This window comes from Eulemur rufifrons, chromosome 28 (genome assembly GCF_041146395.1).
Source record: "Eulemur rufifrons isolate Redbay chromosome 28, OSU_ERuf_1, whole genome shotgun sequence".
NCBI lineage: Eukaryota > Metazoa > Chordata > Mammalia > Primates > Lemuridae > Eulemur > Eulemur rufifrons.
The window spans coordinates 48,659,254-48,679,388 of record NC_091010.1 but is presented as its reverse complement, the minus strand read 5'-3'; the positions used below and the strand labels follow the sequence as shown (position 1 = coordinate 48,679,388).

The 20,135-nt window shown below is 47.6% G+C and overlaps 2 protein-coding genes across 4 annotated transcripts in view; one reads left to right on the top strand and one right to left on the bottom strand.

The window, feature by feature from the left end:
- Positions 1-4,054: 4,054 nt before the first annotated feature.
- Positions 4,055-6,639, bottom strand: HPS6 (HPS6 biogenesis of lysosomal organelles complex 2 subunit 3). The gene has a single exon (XM_069460303.1). The coding sequence runs from the start codon at positions 6,550-6,552 to the stop codon at positions 4,225-4,227; it is 2,328 nt and encodes a 775-aa protein (XP_069316404.1). The 5' UTR covers positions 6,553-6,639; the 3' UTR covers positions 4,055-4,224.
- Positions 6,640-11,435: 4,796 nt separating this feature from the next.
- ARMH3 (armadillo like helical domain containing 3) overlaps positions 11,436-20,135 on the top strand; it is a 156,404-nt gene continuing 147,704 nt past the window's right edge. For all 3 annotated transcript variants that reach the window (XM_069461159.1, XM_069461158.1, XM_069461160.1), the window contains exon 1: positions 11,436-11,567. The gene's annotated coding sequence lies outside the window, so the exon portion shown is untranslated. The remainder of the gene's footprint in view (positions 11,568-20,135) is intronic.

The window sequence follows — 20,135 nt, the reverse complement described above, 5'->3', positions numbered from 1 at the left end:
CAGTTTCTTCATCCACAATAATTGTTAAACCTATTACGGGCCTGGCATTGTGTTACATACTAAGGATATAAAAATACAAATAACCATGGTCTCTGCCCTCAAGGAACTTGTATACTAATCAGGGAAATGAACAAATAACTAGGGAATCACCACACAGAAAAAGAGAGCCTGGTGTGTGGTGGCTCATGCTTGAAATCCCAGCACTTTGGTAGGCTGAGGCAGGAGGATTGCTTGAGGCCAAGAGTTCAAGCCCAGCCTGGTCAACATAGGAAGACCTAATCGCTACAGAAAAATTTAAAAATTGAGCGTCGTGGCACATGCCTTTAGTCTTAGCTACTGGGGAGACTGAGGTGGGAGGATCACTTGAGCCCAAGAGTTCAAGGCTGCAGTGAGCTATGATCAGGCCACTGCACTCCAGCCTGCGAGACAGAGCAAGATTCTGTCTCAAAAAAAAAAAAAAAGAAAAGAAAAAAAAAAAGGCCGGGCGCGGTGGCTCACGCCTGTAATCCTAGCACTCTGGGAGGCCGAGGTGGGCGGATCGTTTGAGCTCAGGAGTTCGAGACCAGCCTGAGCAAGAGCGAGACCCCATCTCTACTAAAAATAGAAAGAAATTATATGGACAACTAAAATATATATATACAAAAAATTAGCCGGGCATGGTGGCGCATGCCTGTAGTCCCAGCTACTCGGGAGGCTGAGGCAGTAGGATCGCTTAAGCCCAGGAGTTTGAGGTTGCTGTGAGCTAGACTGACGCCACGGCACTCACTCTAGCCCGGGCAACAGAGTGAGACTCTGTCTCAAAAAAAAAAAAAAAAAAAGAAAGAAAGAAAGAAAGAAAGAAAAAGAAAAAGAAAAAAAGTGGCTGGAGAAAAGACTGGAGAGAGAGAGAGGCAGGGCCAGACACAAAGGAAGGGATGTTTTTGTTAGGAGTTTGGCCTTTACCCTGAATATTGGACCAGGTGCTGAACTTGATCAGATTTGTTTGTTACAATGCTCTGGTTAATCAAGGTTAGATTTGAGGACATAGGGATACCAACTAGAAAGCTACTGTAAGAGTCTCAATGACAGGCAGCCAGGACTAGGCTGAAGGCAGGGTCAGGGTATGGGAGGAGAGCAGGAGTGGTCCTTGGACTGGCCTACACCAGGTCCAATTTCCTGCAGGCCACATGTAGAAGAAGTGGTGGGGCTCTGATCTCTGACCCTTGCAGAGGTTGGAGAAGATGTGGGTCAGTGTAGTCCTGTTGTCTGGCCATTGGGCGGTGTGGAGACTGCGGACCGTGTTCAGAGAGTGGATCCCTTGGTGAGGGAAAGGAGGTGTAGAACTGGGGCTGGCAAGGTTGGGAATATGGGTGGGCAGTAGGGAGGTGAAATGAGGGATTGGGGCCCCAAGGCCACACAGGCAGGAAAGGAACCTTATGCTTTGCTTTCTCTCCTTTGCCCACAGTGCTCCTCTGGCCTAGCTTTGTCTTCACCTTCCCCTTTTCCAGAGGCTACTGCCATGTGAACCTGAGAAAGTTCTGGAGGTGAGGCACACCTATGGAAGTTCTCTTGCCATTGGCTTAAGATCCTCTCCCTCACCTACCCAGGAACTTCAGACCCTTCACCTCCTCCTGCCCAGGAACCTTGGATCTGAGACTTTGTCCACTACTCAAAATCTTTAGTCCCAGAACTTCCCCTTTTTCTCAGGCACCCAAAGGCAAGGACTTCAACTTCTGGATCTCCCTTTTCCTCAGGTCCCACCATCTTGTTCAAGGACCCTTCCTACAAAGAGAAACCTCAGACTTGGGATTTCCACCCACCTACTCAGAGACCTCTGACTCAGGAAGACCACACTGGTTTATCTCTCTGATGGCCCTCTCACATACTCATCAAAACCCAGTCATGTGATGATGTCTGCATCCTGAGCTATTTTCCAAAGTCCTGAGATGTGGTTTGGGATCACTTGGACCCTCTGCATTGGAGATGGGGGATGAGTATGGGCCAATGTAATCAAGCACCCAGCCTTTAAAGACGGGTAAAAGTTACCATCTAAACCCATCTAATCTGTGCTGTAGATGCTCTTATTTCTTGGCTTGGGGAGTCAGCAGGAATGTGGGCCTCCTCCACCCACAGGAGGCCCTGCTAGTAGGTGGTCCCAAGGGATTTCCTCGAGCCATACAACTCTAAGGAAAAACCTGGCCTCCTTCCTTTGCTTGTGTTCCAGAGGCCCATAAAGTAGGAGGAACTTCTCTGGTCCTCCGTGCAGAGAAGGAGGACCAAGCTAAACCTCAGGCTGAGAAGAAGCAACAATAATTCAGCAGGACCCTGAACAGGAAGAAGCTTCCAGCTTTTGTCTATCCCCAGCTTCCCACTGAGGAGCTATCATTAGCCCAGCCTCAAGACCAAGACAATAAGGAGCTCCTCCCAGACCAGGAAGGGGCTGAGATGGAGGCCAAGGGAGGAACTGTCCCTAGCCCTGGGCCTCTGGGAAGAGCAGTAGCTTAAGGGCCAGTAGCTTAACTACAGGTGTTGGTAGACAGCCTGGTTTGAGGGCCAGGACAAGGACCCTAATCTAAGTGCTAGATTAGGCCAAGGTGATATCCCAAGACTTCAGTGAGACTGAGGAACCATCCCAGGACTTGGCCATGCAGATGAGCCCATCGAGATCTCCATGAGGCTGAAGAGTTAACATCAGCCATGGATAAGACTGACAGTCTCCCCTCCCCTGGGAGACCGAGGAACTGTCCCTAGTCCCATATGAGCCTAGGAGTCCACCTTAAGCTCACAATGAGGCTGAGCAAAATGCAAGCTGCAAGTCCCAGCTGAGGACAAAGCTGACAGCAGTCCTAACCTTGGCCCCAGCCTTGGACAAGGGGTTGCTGGGGCTCAGGGTGATGGTGAGTAGCAGCATCCAGAGCCCTACCCTAAGCTAGATCCAGGCCAAGGGGTCACTTGTGTAGAAGTGGGCATAGGGCCCAGGCCTCTTCAGACATGATCTTGTTTAATAAATCCAGACACACATCAATTTGTGCTATAGATGCACTTATTTCTTGGCTTAGGGGGTCAGCAGGAATGTGGGGTCCTCTAAGTCGCTCTGCTCCAGTTAATCTTGTTATTAATGCTAAGCTAGAGAATTCTGCAGGGAGCTCTCCTGTCTGTGGCAACTCTTCCCCTAAATCAGGGGCTACTCCAGGAACCCTGGGTGATACAGGCATGGACCCAGAGTCCACTGCAGTTCCATTTGGGAGCAAGAAAGTCCTGGGGAAAGGAAGGGTGTAGCTTTGCAGTGCCCCTCCTGACAACAGGCTAGAGAAGCTAGCATTGAGCCAGGGATGAGGAGTACATCCAAGCTTAAGAAGGTAGGAGCTCCTGGGTGGTTTAGTGAGGTGGCTCTAATCTTAGAGTTGCTACTTTCTAGCTGACTGACCTTGGTCAAGTCACTTAATTTTTCTAAATCTCTATTTCCTCTCCTGTAAAATGGGGATACTATTATTAAATAGTACTTTCCCCACAGGATTATGAGAAGCATTACATGAGGAATTATATAAAGACCAGCAGAGTGCCTGGCACATATTAAATGCTCATAAATGTTGATTACTTTCATGATTGGAAGTGTGTGCTTTAGCCAAAAGATCCAGATCCAGGCCAGTGTGGTGGCTCACACCTGTAATCCTAATGCTCTGGGAGGCCGAGGCAGGTGGATCGCTTGAGCCTAGGAGTTTGAGACCAGCCTGGGCAACAGTGAGACCTGTCTCTACAAAAAATAAAATAATTAGCTGGATGTGACGGTGCACACCTGTAGTCCCGACTGCTTAGGAGGCTCAGGCAGGAGGATTGCTTAAGGCCGTGAGTTGCAGGCTATAGTGCACTATGATGATGCCTCTGCACTCTAGCCTGGGCAACAGAGCGAGACCCTGTTTCAAAAAAAAAAAAAAAAAAAAAGATCCAGATCCAACCACTCCCTCTATAACCCACAACCTCTGAGACCCTCAGCTGTTTAAAAACACACATCTGTGTATATATAAAATTGTGTATATATTTAATGCACAGATATATATCTTAAAAATTGCTTCAGAAGACAGAAGAGATTGTATATACAGTTTCTACCATGGCCCCCTCCAACTCCTAGGCACCCTTCCTTGATCAGTATGTCCCAGAAATGATTTCCTGTGTCAACCACACAGATGCCTTGTCCAGATGGCACCCACGCCTCTAGGCTTCAGTGGTCTGATGCCTGGAGGGTAGTCATAAGTCCCGAGGTGGAGCAGGTGGTGGAGTGCCTGGGTCCCATAAGATGTCTTCATATAGACTTAGAACTGGGCCCGAGGGCTGTCCTTGAGCCCCAGTCTGCTCCAGCAGGGTTCTGAGCAAGCCCACAGTGAGAGGGGCCTCTGCCCCAGGCTCAGGGAATGGGGTGGGGGGCCCCACCTCATCTGGAAGATATGTCCGCAGTAGAAGCAGGATCTCAGCTGGAGCCAGTTCTGGTGGGCACAGGATGCCAAGGAGGGGGAGATGAGCATCAAGCCGGCGGTGTTGGGCAAACTCGGCCAGCAGCAGTTTGAAGATCTCACTCCTAAGCAGAGGGCTGGAAGGGCCAAGGGCCAAGCCAGCATCCAGTGCCCGCTCCCACTGTTCCTTTTGCACCAACTGACCTACAGCTTGAAGCACAGCGTTAGGTCGCCCACTGCCCAAGAGCAGCTCTAGCTCCAGTGCCTCAGGCCTGGCCCCTTCCTCACCTAGCACTGCCAGGGCACGGCGATACAGGGGCAACCCCGGGCTCCCTGCCCCCCAGCCCGGCCCACCTTGCTGCTGTGCCAGCTCCACAAAGGGTGGCAGCCATCGAGGCTCCAACCGGCAGAGGCATTGGCACAGGAGTTCAAAGGGGGGCAGTATCCCATTGGGGGGTTCATTTCCAGCTGTTGTACCCCATAGCACCTTCTTCCACATATCTGGTGGAGCTTGAGACCTCAGCTTGCCGTTCCCATCTGGCTGGAGCTGCAGGGTCCTAAGGGTGGCAGCCCAGGCTGCTGTAGGAAGGGCTTGGAAAACAGTGTTGAGTTGGGCCAGATGGTCTCCCACCAACTCGGTCCTCAGCAGGCGAGCCACTTCCTGCTCTGCCAGCTCAGTCCAGCCAGCCTCCTCATCATCCCCAGCCACCAGCTGAGCCTTGAGCTGCTCTAAGCCTCGATAATCCCGAAGCTCAGCCCTCAATGTGGTCAACAGTGTAGATGGGGGCAGGTGGCCCTGGAGGATGGAGGCTAGAGCTTGAGGTGCCCGGAATGTGCTGTTGTGTCTCAGTTCCTCTGGGGTGAGCTTGGCACCCCGCAGGCTCCGCCGCTGGTAGTATCCGCAGGCCTCCTCAAACACCAGGTCCTTGGCTGAAGGCAGCTCTACACCCTGTGGGGCTTCCCAGCCCACACAAAACAGACCCAAGGCTGAAAGCAAACGAAGACCCCCTCCGGTCTCCAGCTCTTCCTCATCCTCCATGCCAGGGGCTGGGGGTTCCAGCATATGTACTCTGTCTGTACTTAGAACCTTCCTCTCCAGCAGCTGTCCACTGCCCATGTCCAGCAGTTCCAAGGTAGAGCCCAGCACACAAGCCAGAGTGCCGTGAAATGTTCCTAGGGCTGCAGATCCCTGAAGGCCTACAGGTGCCTCCTGCAGGGTGCCCACAGTCCGGGTACCACCGTGGGACTGCACTAGGTGCACAGTGCCCTTGAAGTCAAGCAACAGCAGGCCCTGGGGAGTTGGGGCCCAGGTACGTACAGCCAGTGGCTCCCTGGGGGACAACAACCCAGGAAGGCTTCGGAGCAGGGTTCGGAAGTCCCACGTGTCCCCTCGTCCTGGATTCAGGCTCTTACTGCGTGAGAGGCCAAGACCTGGGGCAGCCACCATCACTTTGCCCTTGCCTAGGCTCCAGATGAGCAGAATGTGGGCCACACCAGGCCAGGTGGTGGCAGTGGGCACCAGGAACAGGTCCTTGCGGGAGGCCAGCAGCCTAAAAGGGGGGCAGTGGTGTAGCAGGATGTGTGTGCGGCCCAAATTGGTGCTGGCCTCTCCACTGGGCTCCAGGGTGCGGAGGCACACGCAGTGGCTGAAAGCGGCTGCAGGCGGCCCAAGCCGGCCCTCAGTACCGACATGACGCTCCTCGCACCACACCAGGCGGCCTCGGGGCGCCGCTACGGCCACCACGCGGGCTCCACCGCCCGGACACAGCTCGGTGCTTTGCAGTAGCCGCCAGCTAGGCCCCACCCCCGCGCCCCACACCTCGGCTAGGCCACTCTCCCACACCAGGACCAGCGCAGGTCGCGCCGGCCACGGCAGGAAGAAGGCGTCTAGTGGTGAGGGCTGGCCAGTCGGCCAGGAACGCTCCAGTTCTGCGCCGGGTCCACGCACTGAGACCAGCAGCTGCGGGGACGGCGCCCCGGGGGGTCGCAGCAGCAGCAGGTGGCGGCCGTCGGCGCTGCAGCGGACTCGGACTGCTGGGTCCCCGGCCAGCAACTCCCGGAGCCGGGCCGCGCCGCTGAAGTTGCTCAGGTCCGAGAGCAGGCGCAGAGTCCCCGCACGCTTCATGGTGCCACCCGCTCCGGAGCACGCCCAGGCCGGAGGCCGGGCTCTGGTTCTTGGGGTAGTCGAGAGCCGGGCTGTGACTTCCGTCCCCCGTCGATGAGGTGAGCAGAGGCCAGGCAGCATTGTCGACTCCGCCCCGCCAGGCTAGCTCTGGGATTGCCTCCGCCTGCGCCCGGCGGCGCGACACGCCTGCCAGGGGAGGAGCCGCGGGAGCATCGCCGGGGGAGGAGCATCGCCGGGGGAGGAGCCTCCGCAGCACCCAAGGGTCTCAGCGCCTCAGACATCGCCTGCCTTAGGGATGTTCTCTGAGCCGAGATGTATGCCCGCTGCCCCAGGCCCCAAGAAGCCACGGAGAGGCCCCGAATTGGGAGCGTCCCTCTCCCAAGGCTTTCACCCCAATTTACGCATTCATTTATTCATGAGATTTTTATTGCGCACATACTTTGTGCAAGCCTCTGAGCAGATAGCCTTGAACAAAACAGAAAACTTCAACCTCACGGAGATGATGATCTAATGGAAATAATAGTTAACACTTCCACAAGCACTTCCTATGACAGCTTTTTCTGCACCTAGCCTTCCCCTTTCACAGATGCGGAAGGAAAATGAAGCACAGAGAGATTAAGCAATCTGGCCGAGATCACACGGGTGTTAAGTGGTAGAGGTGGGACTTCAACCACAGGCAATCTGGCTCCGGACTTAGTTCACGAAACCACTTTATCATAGCAACAATTCACCCAAACCAACAGTCGGATGGGGGGAAAAAAAGAAAGAAAACTTAGAGGCACTGAGTTTGTGTGTCTTCTCTCCAGTGGTGATGCCTACAAATTTACATGCAGGGTCCTTCCACCCTTTGATTGCCCTTTCAAGTGAGTGGTAGTCCTCCTCTCTCCAAGGCCAGTTCCTCTTTATGAGCCCTGCCTCTCCTCCCTCACCCCCACCTTCCTTGAGAACCTGCATCCATTTCTGTTTCATTAGCCTCATTCTGTGTTCTCATTTTCAGCACACAAACACCCTCCAGTCTGTCCTGTCTTGGAATTCATTCTTTCATCCTCATCTTCCCACCTCCACCCCATCATTCCCTCTCCCTTTCCTTTCTCAGTCAAGTTTCTTGCAAAGATTCTCCACTTTCTTTCCTTCCATCCTCAAACCACTACTTCCCTGAAATAGCTTTTGCTGAGATCTTCAGGGACATTTTTATTTCCATTTTTCTTTGACACATTTGACAACTTTTTCATTGTCGCCCGGACTAGAGGGCAGTGGCATCATCATAGTTCACTGCAACCTCCAACTCCTGGGCTCCAGTGATCCTCCTGCCTCAGACTCCTGAGTCTGAGGGACTACAGGCATGGGGAACCATGCCCAGCTAATTTTTGTATTTTTTGTAGGGAAGCGGGGACCTCGCTGTTGCTCAGGCTGGTCTCAAACTCCTGGCCTCAAGCCACCATGACCAGCCAGTTTCCTCTTTATAAAGATAGCACTATCTTCAGAGTTTTGTTTGTTTTTGGTTCAGCTTTCTCTACCATCCTTTAAATGTTGGTGCTCTTCCTCCCATGCCCCAATTCCATCTTGGATCATTTTCTTTTTTCTTTCATTCTTTTTTTTTTTAACCCTTTCCCTAAGCCATCTTCCCATTCCTCATGGTTTAAGCCATAACTTCTAAGCCAATAGCTCAAAAATATTTATCTACAGCCAAAATATTTATGCTGAGTTCCAATAAAGGGTATCCAAATGTCTACTAAATATTTCTGCCTGGATGTCTCACAGACATTTCAATCTCAACATGTCTTAAACATCATCTTCCTGCCCAAAATTGCTCCTCCTCCAATTGCTCCTAGTTGCTATAGGATTTCTTTCATTTTTGTATCCTATCCTCAATTTTAGAGGATGGGATAGACAAAGAAAATCCTCAATAAGCGTTTTGTGAAGGAATGAGTACACTTGCATTGACACATGTTTGTGTGTCATATAACTTAGGAACCTTTTCATTAAAAGTTATAGACTTTAAGTTAGCCGGACACAGTGGCCCATACCTGTAGTTGCAGCTACACAGGAGACTGAGGCGGGAGGATCCCTTGAGGCCAGGAGTTGGAAGCTGTAGTGCACCATCAATGCACCTGTAAGTAGTCACTTCACTGCAGCCTGGGCAACATAGGGAGAACCTGTTTCTAAAAAAAAAAAAAAAAAAAGTTACAGAAATAGACCATAGATAGCTATCTTAAGTAAAAGTGAAATTATTATTATTATTATTTTTTTTTGAGACAGAGTCTCACTCTGTTGCCCAGGCTAGAGTGAGTGCCGTGGCGTCAGCCTAGCTCACAGCAACCTCAAACTCCTGAGCTCAAGCGATCCTCCTGTCTCAGCCTCCCGAGTAGCTGGGACTACAGGCATGCACCACCATGCCCAGCTAATTTTTTCTCTATATATTTTTAGCTGTCCATATAATTTCTTTCTATTTTTAGTAGAGATGGGGTCTCGCTCTTGCTCAGGCTGGTCTCGAACTCCTGAGCTCAAACGATCCGCCCACCTCGGCCTCCCAGAGTGCTAGGATTACAGGCGTGAGCCACCGCGCCCGGCCTAAAAGTGAAATTATTTAGAAGAATTTAAGTGGCTCACAGAGTTTGTAGGAGAAAAAAAGAACAAGCTTGAAAAATGAGCAGGAATCAAGGCACTCACTGAAGACCAAGAAACAGTAAGCACAATTGTTTTTCAGCAGAAACCATTTATCCAGGACACCATGGTCCCTGGTGCTACATGAGTTGGTCACTACGCTGGAGGACAGCATCTGTTATGAATAAATTCTGATCATCCCTTCATCTTTGCATCTCGATCAAGAGCCAAAGCCCCTGGAGGCTGCACCTAGTGGCCTAACCCAGGTCATATGCTCTCATTTACTCTGCTTACTCAGGGCATGGTTTTTCCTTTTAGACTATACCCAAAGGAAGAGTCCCCCAGAATAAGAGGTGAAGAGTGGCCGGGCACAGTGGCTCACGCTTGTAATCCTAGCACACTGGGAGGCCGAGGCAGGAGGATCACTCGAGGTCAGGAGTTCGAGACCAGCCTGAGCAACAACGAGACCCTGTCTCTATTAAAAAAAAATACAAAGAAATTATCTGGACAACTAAAAATATATAGAAAAAATTAGCTGGGCATGGTGGCGCATGCCTGTAGTCCCAGCTACTTGGGAGGCTGAGGCAGAAGGATTGCTTAAGCCCAGGAGTTTGAGGTTGCTGTGAGCTAGGCTGATGCCATGGCACTCTAGCCAGGGAAAAAGAGTGAGACTCTGTCTCCAAAAAATAAATAAATAAATAGATAAATAAAAGAGGTGAAGAGTTTAATGTGGATAACCAAACCAACATGACATAGGATTTTTATTATCCCCATTTTCCAGATGAGGAAACTAAGGCTCAGAGAGCTCAAGTAATGGTCCAAAGTCATACAGCTAGTATGTAGCAGACCTAGAATCATTCCCACAGTGTTCCAGAGTAGTGCTCTTACCTGTTCAGTATATGGCCTTCTATGCATACTCTATGTCTGAATCTGTATTAAATTCACTTCCTTGGCAGTGAATTCAGTCTCATACCTTCGCCTTTCCTTTTCTCCTCTTTTCTCACACTTGACTCCATCTTCACCTTTCCCAGACAGGTTCTGGAGATTGACATGAAGTTTTCCCTTTTCTGAATTTTCAAGACATTTACAATTTGAACCTTTCTAAGCCTGTCCTTGATAATTCACTGATTTTTTTTTTCTTTTTTTTTTGAGACAGAGTCTCACTCTGTTGCCCAGGCTAGAGTGCTGTGGCGTCAGCCTAGCTCACAGCAACCTCAAACTCCTGGGCTCAAGCAGTCCTTCTGCCTCAGCCTCCCAAGTAGCTGGGACTATAGGCATGCGCCACCATGCCTGGCTAATTTTATATATATGTGTATATATATATGTTTAGCTGTCCATATAATTTCTTTCTATTTTTTAGTAGGGACGGGGTCTCGCTCTTGCTCAGGCCAGTCTCAAACTCCTGGGTTCAAACAATCCACCTGCCTTGGCCTCCCCGAATGCTAGAATTACAGGCGTGAGCCACCATGCCCGGCCAATTCACTGATATTGAAAACACTTAATTGTACATATCTCTATCTCTGTATCTATCACCTTGCTAAAATATAACCTTGGAATTCTAATTCGCTTTCTTTTTACTACTCTTAGGATTGAGTATTCAGTAGGTATGGAACAAAATTTTGTTGAAAATAAATCAGGTCTGGAACAGGATTCTTTCAGCTGGACAGGAGGCTCCTAAATGGTGTTTAAGAACTGTTGGAGTTCACCTCATGATACCTTCCTCTTGCCCCTTCCCACTCTTTTATATTCTATTAGGGTCCAGATTTTTTTTTTTTTTTTTGAGACAGAGTCTCGCTCTGTTGCCCGGGCTAGAGTGAGTGCCGTGGCACATCTTTTTCAATTTTCCATTTGTATATAAAAAACCAGAGACTCAGAGAGGTTATTTGCCAAGTTAACATAGCTTTACATGGTGCTGCACATATATTAGGCACACACATATTTGTTGAATGAATGAGTTTATTTCCAATCTTTCACTTACAAGGTTGCAATAAACATCCTGGTGTATATATTTTTCTAAACTTTGCCAGTATTTCTAGAGGATGCATTCATTGCTAGAAGAATTGCTGAGTTCAAAGAGTCAGCCATATTTCAAAAACTTGCTATTGGGACTCGTATCCAGCAGGCCCTCAAGAAATGTTTCCTTCGCTAATTTCTTTCTCGCGATGCCTTCCGGGAGTTGTAGTCTTTGCGATGCTTGCTGGGAATCCCGGTCTGAGCCATTCTCAGGAAGCCGGCGAGGACGAACCTATTACGAGACGGGCTTTAGGACCCGGCGGGGGACGGCGGGCCGGGGAAAGGGTCGAGGAGGTCGGGAGCGCGCCCGTGAGCCCGGAGGAGCGGCGGCGTTGGTGGCGTCGGGAGCGAGCGAGCCCGGGAGCGGCGCGGGTGGTGGAGGAGGAGCCGTGAGCTCGGTAAGCGGCGCCAGCCCGGCCCGGTCCTCGAACCTGGCCAACCCCTGCGGATCCAGCCATACTAGGCCTTGGCCCTGAGGCGGCTCTGGGGGCGGGGCCTGTGCTTGTCGCGGGGACGGCAGGGTGACGAGGGGCGGTGCGGGGAGAGGTTGAGGGGGGAGGGAGGACTGCTGCTGAGGCTGCGTGTGGCGGGGAGGGCTGGGCCCGGGGCGGCCGAGCCTAGCGAGAAGCGGGTTAGCTCCTCCAGCAGCTGGTCCTTTGGACCACCTTGTCTCAGGCATGTCTCTCCCTCTCCCTGTCCCTGCTGGGGCCTTCTGGTAGCCGAGGCCCTGACCTTTGACCCCAGCAGGGGCTGACCTCGACCCTTCCAGTTGCCTCGAGAGCATCTCCTCTCAGGTCGTACCTAGCCGTGGGGTGCGGGCGTGGGGCAGACCTCTGAGAAAGACTAGAAGAAGGCCGGTCGGTCTGGAGACTCCAGGTGTCCCGGAAGGGCCCTTATCTCGTCCCCCTCCAGTCTCTGACCGACAGGCTTTAGCCCACCCTTCACCCAGAACCAGTGAAGCTACTGTGTTTTCTTGCGGTTACTTGGTGCGAGCCCTGGAAAGGAACCTGTTCCCAGGCAGATGTGGGGAAGAAACGAGAAGAAAGAAAACTGGTTCCCTGGGGAAGGAGAGCTATCAGAAGCTGAGGAGTGCTGCCTCTGGCGAACAGGGAAGCAGAAACTTGGGCCAGGCCCCATTAAATGTTTCTGGATCTTGAGACCCTCACCAGTTCTTCCTCTCCAGACAAAGTTTTGAGCTTAGTGAGAGCTGTTTCTTTGCTATCTTGAGCTCTCAGTTACTTTGTAAACCAGGGCAAATATGATTTGTGTCCCTGCCCGTAGCACAATTGGAATTATTTTGGCTGTACCTTCAGTTAGATTTATGTGCTCAGTAGTTCCTATATGAAGGCTTTCAAGAGATCAGATCAGAATCTAGGGAAAGGTAGATCCTTCTTGTTAGTATTGTAAAGGGGGAAATTCTTATTTTTATTGAATAGAGAAGGTTTTAAATTGTTTTCATTGGATTTTTATTATATTTTATTCACTTGTTCAACATTTGTGTAATTAAAAAAAATTGAAAACCCCATTGCAGTTGTTACAAAATTTGGAATTTCACATAGAGCATAGTTTAGGAATCCATAAAATTTGGGGAAAATGGCTAAATGACAAATTGATCCATGAGGGTGAACTGTTTATTCATCACGCATTTATTGAGTACTTACTATGTAACTAATACTGAGGTTAGAAATAATGAGTATCTTTCCTCAAGGACATTAAAGAGACATATTTAGAAGAAATTTTGTAGTGCTGTGTGTTAATGTAGCTATATAAAATCATTTATACAGTGTGATGGGAATGCTGGCATTGCTTGGGAGAGACAGGGAAATCTTTGCAGGGAGGAAGTATTTGAGTTGGTATTGTAGGATGAGTAGGAGCTTCACAAGTAAGAAAGGCATTCCATTTTGAGAGAATAGCATTCCCAAAGGCATGGTGAAGGTGTGAGGGAAAACAATCTGGTGTTTTAACTGTCAGAAATTTGTCAAAAATAGGATATGTGGTGGGGGAAATTGCTAGGAAGTGAGACTGAAAAGAAACTGGGGACTAGGGAGCCATTGGGTTTTTTGTTTTGTTTCGTTTTGCTTTTCCAGAGACAGGGTCTCTCTCTCTCACCCCAGGCTAGAGCGAAGTGGTATGATCATAGCTCATTGTAGTTTTTTTTTTTTCCCAACAATAGGCAAGAAATATAATTTTAATTAAAAAAGGAAATGGCAAATTGCTGCCCCAATCCTCCGGCGTCCGCCGTGTCAAGGGAGAGGTGCGAGTGTAAGGGAACGCGCGGTCGGGCTGCTAGTAGGGTGCGGGAGAGGTGCTCCGGTGCGGCAACGTTCTGAGGCTCTGCACTCATTGTAGTTTTGAACTCCCAGGCCCAAGCCATCCTTTGACCTCAGCCTCCCCTGAGTAGCTAGGACCCCAGGTGTGTGCCACCACGCCCCGCTAATCTTTAAATTTTTTTGTAGAGATAGGGTCTCTCTATGTTGCCCAGGCTGGTCTCCAACTCCCGGCCTCAGCAATCCTCCCACCTTATCCTCCAAAAGTGCTGAGATTACAGGAGTGAGCCACTGTGCCTAGCCTATAGTTTTCATTTTATACTTCAGTGGTAGTCATGAGGCTTGTATGGTTCAACAGGAAAGGAAATGAGAAGATACGAGTGACATTGTGCTCTTTGAGTTCAGGGTTTGAGCAGGAGATAGTATTAATTTACAAAAGTTTCCTGCTTATTGAGAAGAGGGTCCTACAATAAATTCTCATTCTGGGAATTGTCAGAACAATGTGGTTTTCAATCAGAATTTCCTGAAATCCTGTCAATTTGGGGTTCGTTCCTCCTTTTGAAGTTAAATGTGTTCCTTCTTGTGTAATATAATTTGAAAGGGAACCTGAGGTGGTTATTTTTATTTAAACCTTTTCATCTGCATTATAGTTTGTGACACTAGGCAAACTCAGTAGATGTTAATGGGACTGGATTGAACTCTCTGAAGCTAGTTTACCTGTAGTGGGTACAGACTATGGCCTATACCTAGAGTAGAGATTGGAAAATTCCTGGTTTTGGCACTTGCTGCTTAGTCTCGGGAAAGTTTCTGAGTTACTTCCATTTTCAAGTATAGGCTAAACACCCACTCTGAGGTTAGCTCTGTCCAGAGCACACAAAAGATATGGACCTTGTCTTACAATGGCTCGTGTACTTATTTAATCAGTCTGGTTCTGTAGCATGTAGACAGTAGGGATGATGCTTATCAGGCATCCTGAGTTGACTGCCTTTTCTTGGATAAAGTAGGAACATTGATATTATAGATATCAGTTTGGAGTTTCCATATAATTGAATTTAACTGAATCTGGTTATTAATGTTCCACTAGTCACCACCTGATTTTTTGCCCTCTGATGAGGAGAGGGCTACCAGAAAGAAAGATATAGTGGCTTTGCCACTTTCGAGTGATATTACATTGAGCAAAGTAAAATCTTCATTGTAAAATTAAGATGATAGTACCTATCTCATCTGATTATTGTAGGGATTAAATACAATATATTTAGGCTGGGCATAGTGGCTCACACCTGTAATCCTAGCACTCTGGGGAGCTGAGGCGGGAGGATTGCTTGAGCTCAGGAGTTCAAGACCAGCCTGAATAAGAGCAAGACACTGTCTCTAATGAAAATAGAAAAATTAGGTAGGTGTCGTGTTGCACACCCATAGTCCCAGCTACTCAGGAGGCTGAGGCAGGAGGATCACTTGAGTCTAGGAGTTTGAGGTTGCAGTGAGCTATGACGATGCCATGCCGCTGTACTCTACCTGTGGTAACTGAGAGAGACTGTCTCAGAAAAAAACCCAAAAACAATATATTTAAAGCACTGAGAACAGTACAACGTTTATAGCGAGAACTCTGTAATGTTATGTATTATTATTATCACCTTTTTTTTTTTTTAGAGGCAGAGTCTTGCTTTGTCACCTGGGCTGGAGTACAGTGGTGATCATAGCTCACTGCAGCCTCAAGTTACTGGGCTCAAGTGATCCTCCCATCTCAGCCTCCTGAGTAGCTAGGACAACAGGTGTACATCACCACACTTGGAAAATTTTGTTATTTGTTGTAGAAACTGGGTCATGGGTTATGTTGCTCAGGCTGGTCTCAAGCTCCTGGCCTTGAATGATCCTTCTTGGCCTCCCAAAGTTATGGGATTACAGGCATGAGCCACTATACTTGTTCTCTGGTTGTTATTTTAGATTGGTGTCCCAAATGTTCAAGCCTGGGGTCCCTCCTAAGCTCTGTTCTAGTGTTCTGTGTGGGTGCTGTTAAATTTCACATATATGTGAACACACATATGCTTTTCTTTTAGATTAAGGAATATCCATAATATGAGGTGTACAACTTAATGTTTTTTTAACACATGCCCCCATTTGTATGACCTCCACTTAGTTCAAGATTGAGCACATTTTCAGCATCTCAGAAGGCTTCACTGTGCTACCTCCCACTCATCATCCCACCACTCACTATTCTGACCTCTGTCACCAGAGATTAATTTTGCCTTTTTAAACTTCATATAAATAGCACCATCAAATTGTACTCTTTCTTTTTTTTTTTTTTTTAGACAGAGTCTCGCTCTGTTGCCCAGGCTAGAGTGCCATGGCATCAGCCTAGCTCACAGCAACCTCAAGCTCCTGAGCTCAAGCAGTCCTTCTGCCTCAGCCTCCCAAGTAGCTGGAACTACAGGCATGCGCCACCGTGCCTGGCTAATTTTTTCTACATATTTTTAGTTGTCCAGATAATTTCTTTGTATTTTTTTAGTAGAGATGGGGTCTCGCTCTTGCTCAGGCTGGTCTCGAACTCCTGACCTCGAGCGATCCTCCTGCCTTGGCCTCCCAGAGTGCTAGGATTACAGGTGTGAGCCACGGCACCTGGCCCAAATTGTACTCTTTTGGACATTTTTCATTCAACATTTTCTGTGAGATTTATCCATGTCGTTTCATGTATTAATAATTTGTTCTTTTAATTTTTTTTTTTGAGACAGGGTCTTGAGCTGTTGCACGGGCCAAACAGAATGTGGCGGCATCATTGTAGCTCACTGCAACCTCAAACTCCTGGACTCAAGTGATCCGCCTGCCTCAGCCTTTCAAGTAGCTGGGACTGCAGACACGTGCCAACAAATCTGGCTAATTAAAAAATTTTTCATACAGATGATTTCTTGTTATGTTGCTCAGGCTGGTCTCAAACTTTTGACCTCAAGTAATCTTCTTGCCTCGGCCTCTCAAAGTGCTGAGATTACAGGCATAAGCCACTGTGCCTGGCCTTAAATTTCTATATTAATATTCTGTCGTATGAATATACCATAATATTCCCATTCTATTGCTCATAGCTATTTGAATTCTCCTTATATATTTAAAAAATTCACAAACACAAAACACCCACTTTAATAAACTTTATAAAAGCATTTCAAAAAAGGACTGTTTATGCTCTAGTCTAGGCATACTGGCACTTCTGGTTTTTTTTTTTTTTTTTTTTTTTTTTTGAGACAGTCTCGCTCTGTTGCCCTGGCTAGAGTGCCGTGGCATCAGCCTAGCTCACAGCAACCTCAAACTCCTGGGCTTAAGCAATCCTTCTGTCTCAGCCTCCCAAGTAGCTGGGACTACAGGCATGTGCCACCATGCCCGGCTAATTTTTTTTCTATATGTATTTTTAGCTGTCCAAATCATTTCTTTCTATTTTTAGTAGAGACGGGGTCTCGCTCTTGCTCAGGCTGGCCTCGAACTCCTGACCTCGAGCGGTCCACCCGCCTCGGCCTCCCAGAGTGCTAGGATTACAGGCATGAGCAAGAGTGGCACGGCACTTCTGTTTTTTGAACATGTCAAGTGTGTTCAAATCTTGGGGTCTTTGCACTTGCCATTCCTTCCTTCTGGAATACTTTTCCCAAGATTTTCACTTGGCTGATTCCTTCCTGTTATTCCAGATCTCAGCCCAAGTATGGAGGCCTACTTTGATCTCTCAATCTAAAGTAGTTGCCTTGGCAATTTGTCTTGAAGGCACTCACCACTGTCTCAGTTTATCTTCCTCGTTGTCTGTCTGCCTTCAACTAGAGTGAAAATTCTGTGAGAGCAGGGATCTCTTCTGTCTTGTTCACTGCTGCATCCCTAGTGCCTGGCACCTAAAAGTTGTTCAATACATTTTTTTTTCCGGAGACAGGATCTTGTTCTGTCACCTGGCCTAGAGTGCAGTGGTGTCGTCATAGCTCACTCCAACCTCAAACTCCTTGCTCAAGCCACGTTTCTGCCTCAACCTCCCAAGTAGCTGAGCCTACAGGCACGTGCCACCATGCCCAACTAGTTTTTTTATTTTTGTAGAGATGGGGTCTCACTCTTGCTCAGGCTGGTCTCGAACTCCTGAACTCAAGCAGTCCTTCCACCTCAGCCTCCCAAAGTGCTAGGGTTACAAGCATGAACCACTGCACCTGGCCAATAAATATTTTTTGAATGAATGAATGGATGCTTGATCTATACATGTTTTTTCTTTTTAAATTGTGGGCACATTTAATTTTATTCATTTTCCTCTTTTCCTTTCCTTTTTTCTCTCTTCTCTCCTTTTTCTTTTCTTATATACTGGTTGAAGTGTTTTAGGATGTTTACTGTGGCATCTGGCTACAGCACTTCTTTTTGAGTCTGCCTCAATGTGAAGAGAGGGTGACAACTTGCTAGCAGTCCATTACAAATGTGAACTTAGAACTCCAGACCATTAATTTTGGAAGCCTGCAGAGAGATGTTCCATTGCTTCCTTTTATAGATTGGCAAATTGAGGCCCAGGGAGAGAAAAGAAATTTAAGTTTATAGAAAGAGTGTATAAGAATTGGGACTAAAACCCAAGACTTCTGATAGATTAACTGTGTTAATTTTGCTAACTCCCAGGAAATTAGAGTTCCTGTTAAATTTATTTTCTGGTACTAGAGTTGGTAAGCATTGTGCTCAAGAAGACAATAAGATAAATGAATAACCAACCACCTCAGTGTAACTAGCATTCCTTTCATGTTGGGCATTTGAAGAGTTGTGGCTTTAGGTTTGACCACTTCAATCTGCAAGGATGTGAAGTAATGTGCATTTAACATTTCTTTTTCTTTCTTTTTTTTTTTTTTTTTTTAAGACAGAGTGTCGTTCTGTTGCTGGGGCTAGAGTGCCGTGGCATCAGCCTAGCTCACAGCAACGTCAAACTCCTGGGCTCAAGCAGTCCTTCTACCTCAGCCTCCCGAGTAGCTGGGACTACAGGCATACACCACCATGCCCGGCTAATTTTTTTCTATATGTATTTTTAGCTGTCCAGATTATTTCTTTCTATTTTTAGTAGAGACGGGGGGTCTCGCTCTTGCTCAGGCTGGTCTCAGACTCCTGACCTCGAGTGATCCTCCTGCCTTGGCCTGCCAGAGTGCTAGGATTACAGATGTGAGCCACTGTGCCCGGCCTGCATTTAACATTTCTTGTAGGACAGGTCTGGTGTTCATGAAATCCCTTAGCTTTTGTTTGTCTGAGAAAGCATTTCTGCTTCATGTTTGAGGGATGTTTTTACAGGATATAATATTCTAGGGCTAAGGTTTTTTTTCCTTTAGCACTTGGGATATGTCATGCCACTCTCTCCTGGCCTATTTTGTTTCTACTGAGAAGTCTGCTGCCAGATGTATTGGAGCTCCTTTGTATGTTTTTTTGTTTGTTTTTTCTTGCTTCCTTAGGACCTTTTCTTTATCTGCAACCTATGGGAGCTTAATTATTAAATGCCTTGAGGTAGTCTTGTTTGGGTTAAATCTGCTTGGTATTCTTTGACCTTCTTGTACTCGAATATTGATATCTTTCTCTAGGTTTGGAAAGTTCTATTGTTATTATTTCTCTGAATAAACTTTCTACCCCAGTCTCTCTCTCTACCTCCTCTTTAAGGCTAATAACTCTTAGATTTGCCCTTTTGAGGCTATTTTCAAGATCTTGTAGGCATGCTTCATTCTTTTCATTCTTTTTTTCTCTTCTGTGTATTTTCAAGTAGCCTGTCTTCAAGCTCGCTGATTTCTTTCTTCTGCTTGGTCGGTTCTGCTGTTGAGAGACTGATGCATTTCTCAGTTTGTCAGTTGAATTCTTAAGCTCTAGAATTTCTGCTTGATTTTTTTTTTTATTCTTTTAATCTCTTTGTTAAATTTCTCTGATAGGCTTTTGAATTGCTTCTTTGTGTTGTCTTGAAGTTCATTGAGCTTCAAGACAGCTATTTTGAATGCTCTATCTGAAAGGACGTGTATCTCCCTATCATTCCAGGATTGGTCACTGGTAACTTATTTAGTTTATTTAGTGAGGTCATAGTATATTTTTCTATTTTTATTTATATTTTTAGTTTTTTAGCATCAATCCATCAAGGTCATGTTTTCTTGTATGTTCCTGATGCTTGTGGATGTTTGCCCATATCTGGACATTGAAGAGTTAGGTACATGTTTTAACCTTCACAGTCTGGGCTTGTTTGAACCCGTCCTTCTTGAGAAGACTTTCCAAATATTCAAAGGGAATTGAGTGTTGTGATATAAGTCTTTGGTCTCTGCTGCTGTATCAGCACTGAAAGTACCCCAAGCCCACTAATGCTGTGACTCTTGCAGATTCCTGGTGGTACCACCTTTGTGGACTTGGGTAAGATAGGGGGGAATTCCCTGGATTACCAAAGTGCCTCACTCTCTTCCTTCATTCTTTGTGCTGGAGTTGGGTGGGGAGTGATATGGGCACTCTTTCTTTGCCCTCAGCTCCAGCTCACACCTGAAGCCAGCTCAGTCTCACCCAAAGCCAGTAGTGCCTGTTGTCTGGCTACCTGATGTTTACTCAAAGCCCAAGGGCTCCTTTAGTCAACAGGTGGTGAATCCTGCCAGCACTGGATCTTTCCCTTCAGGGCAGCATGTTGCCTTCTGGCCCAGGGTGGGTCTAGAAATGCCATCCATTAGTTCAGGCCTGCACTCGGGAGCTTTAGGAGTCTGCTTG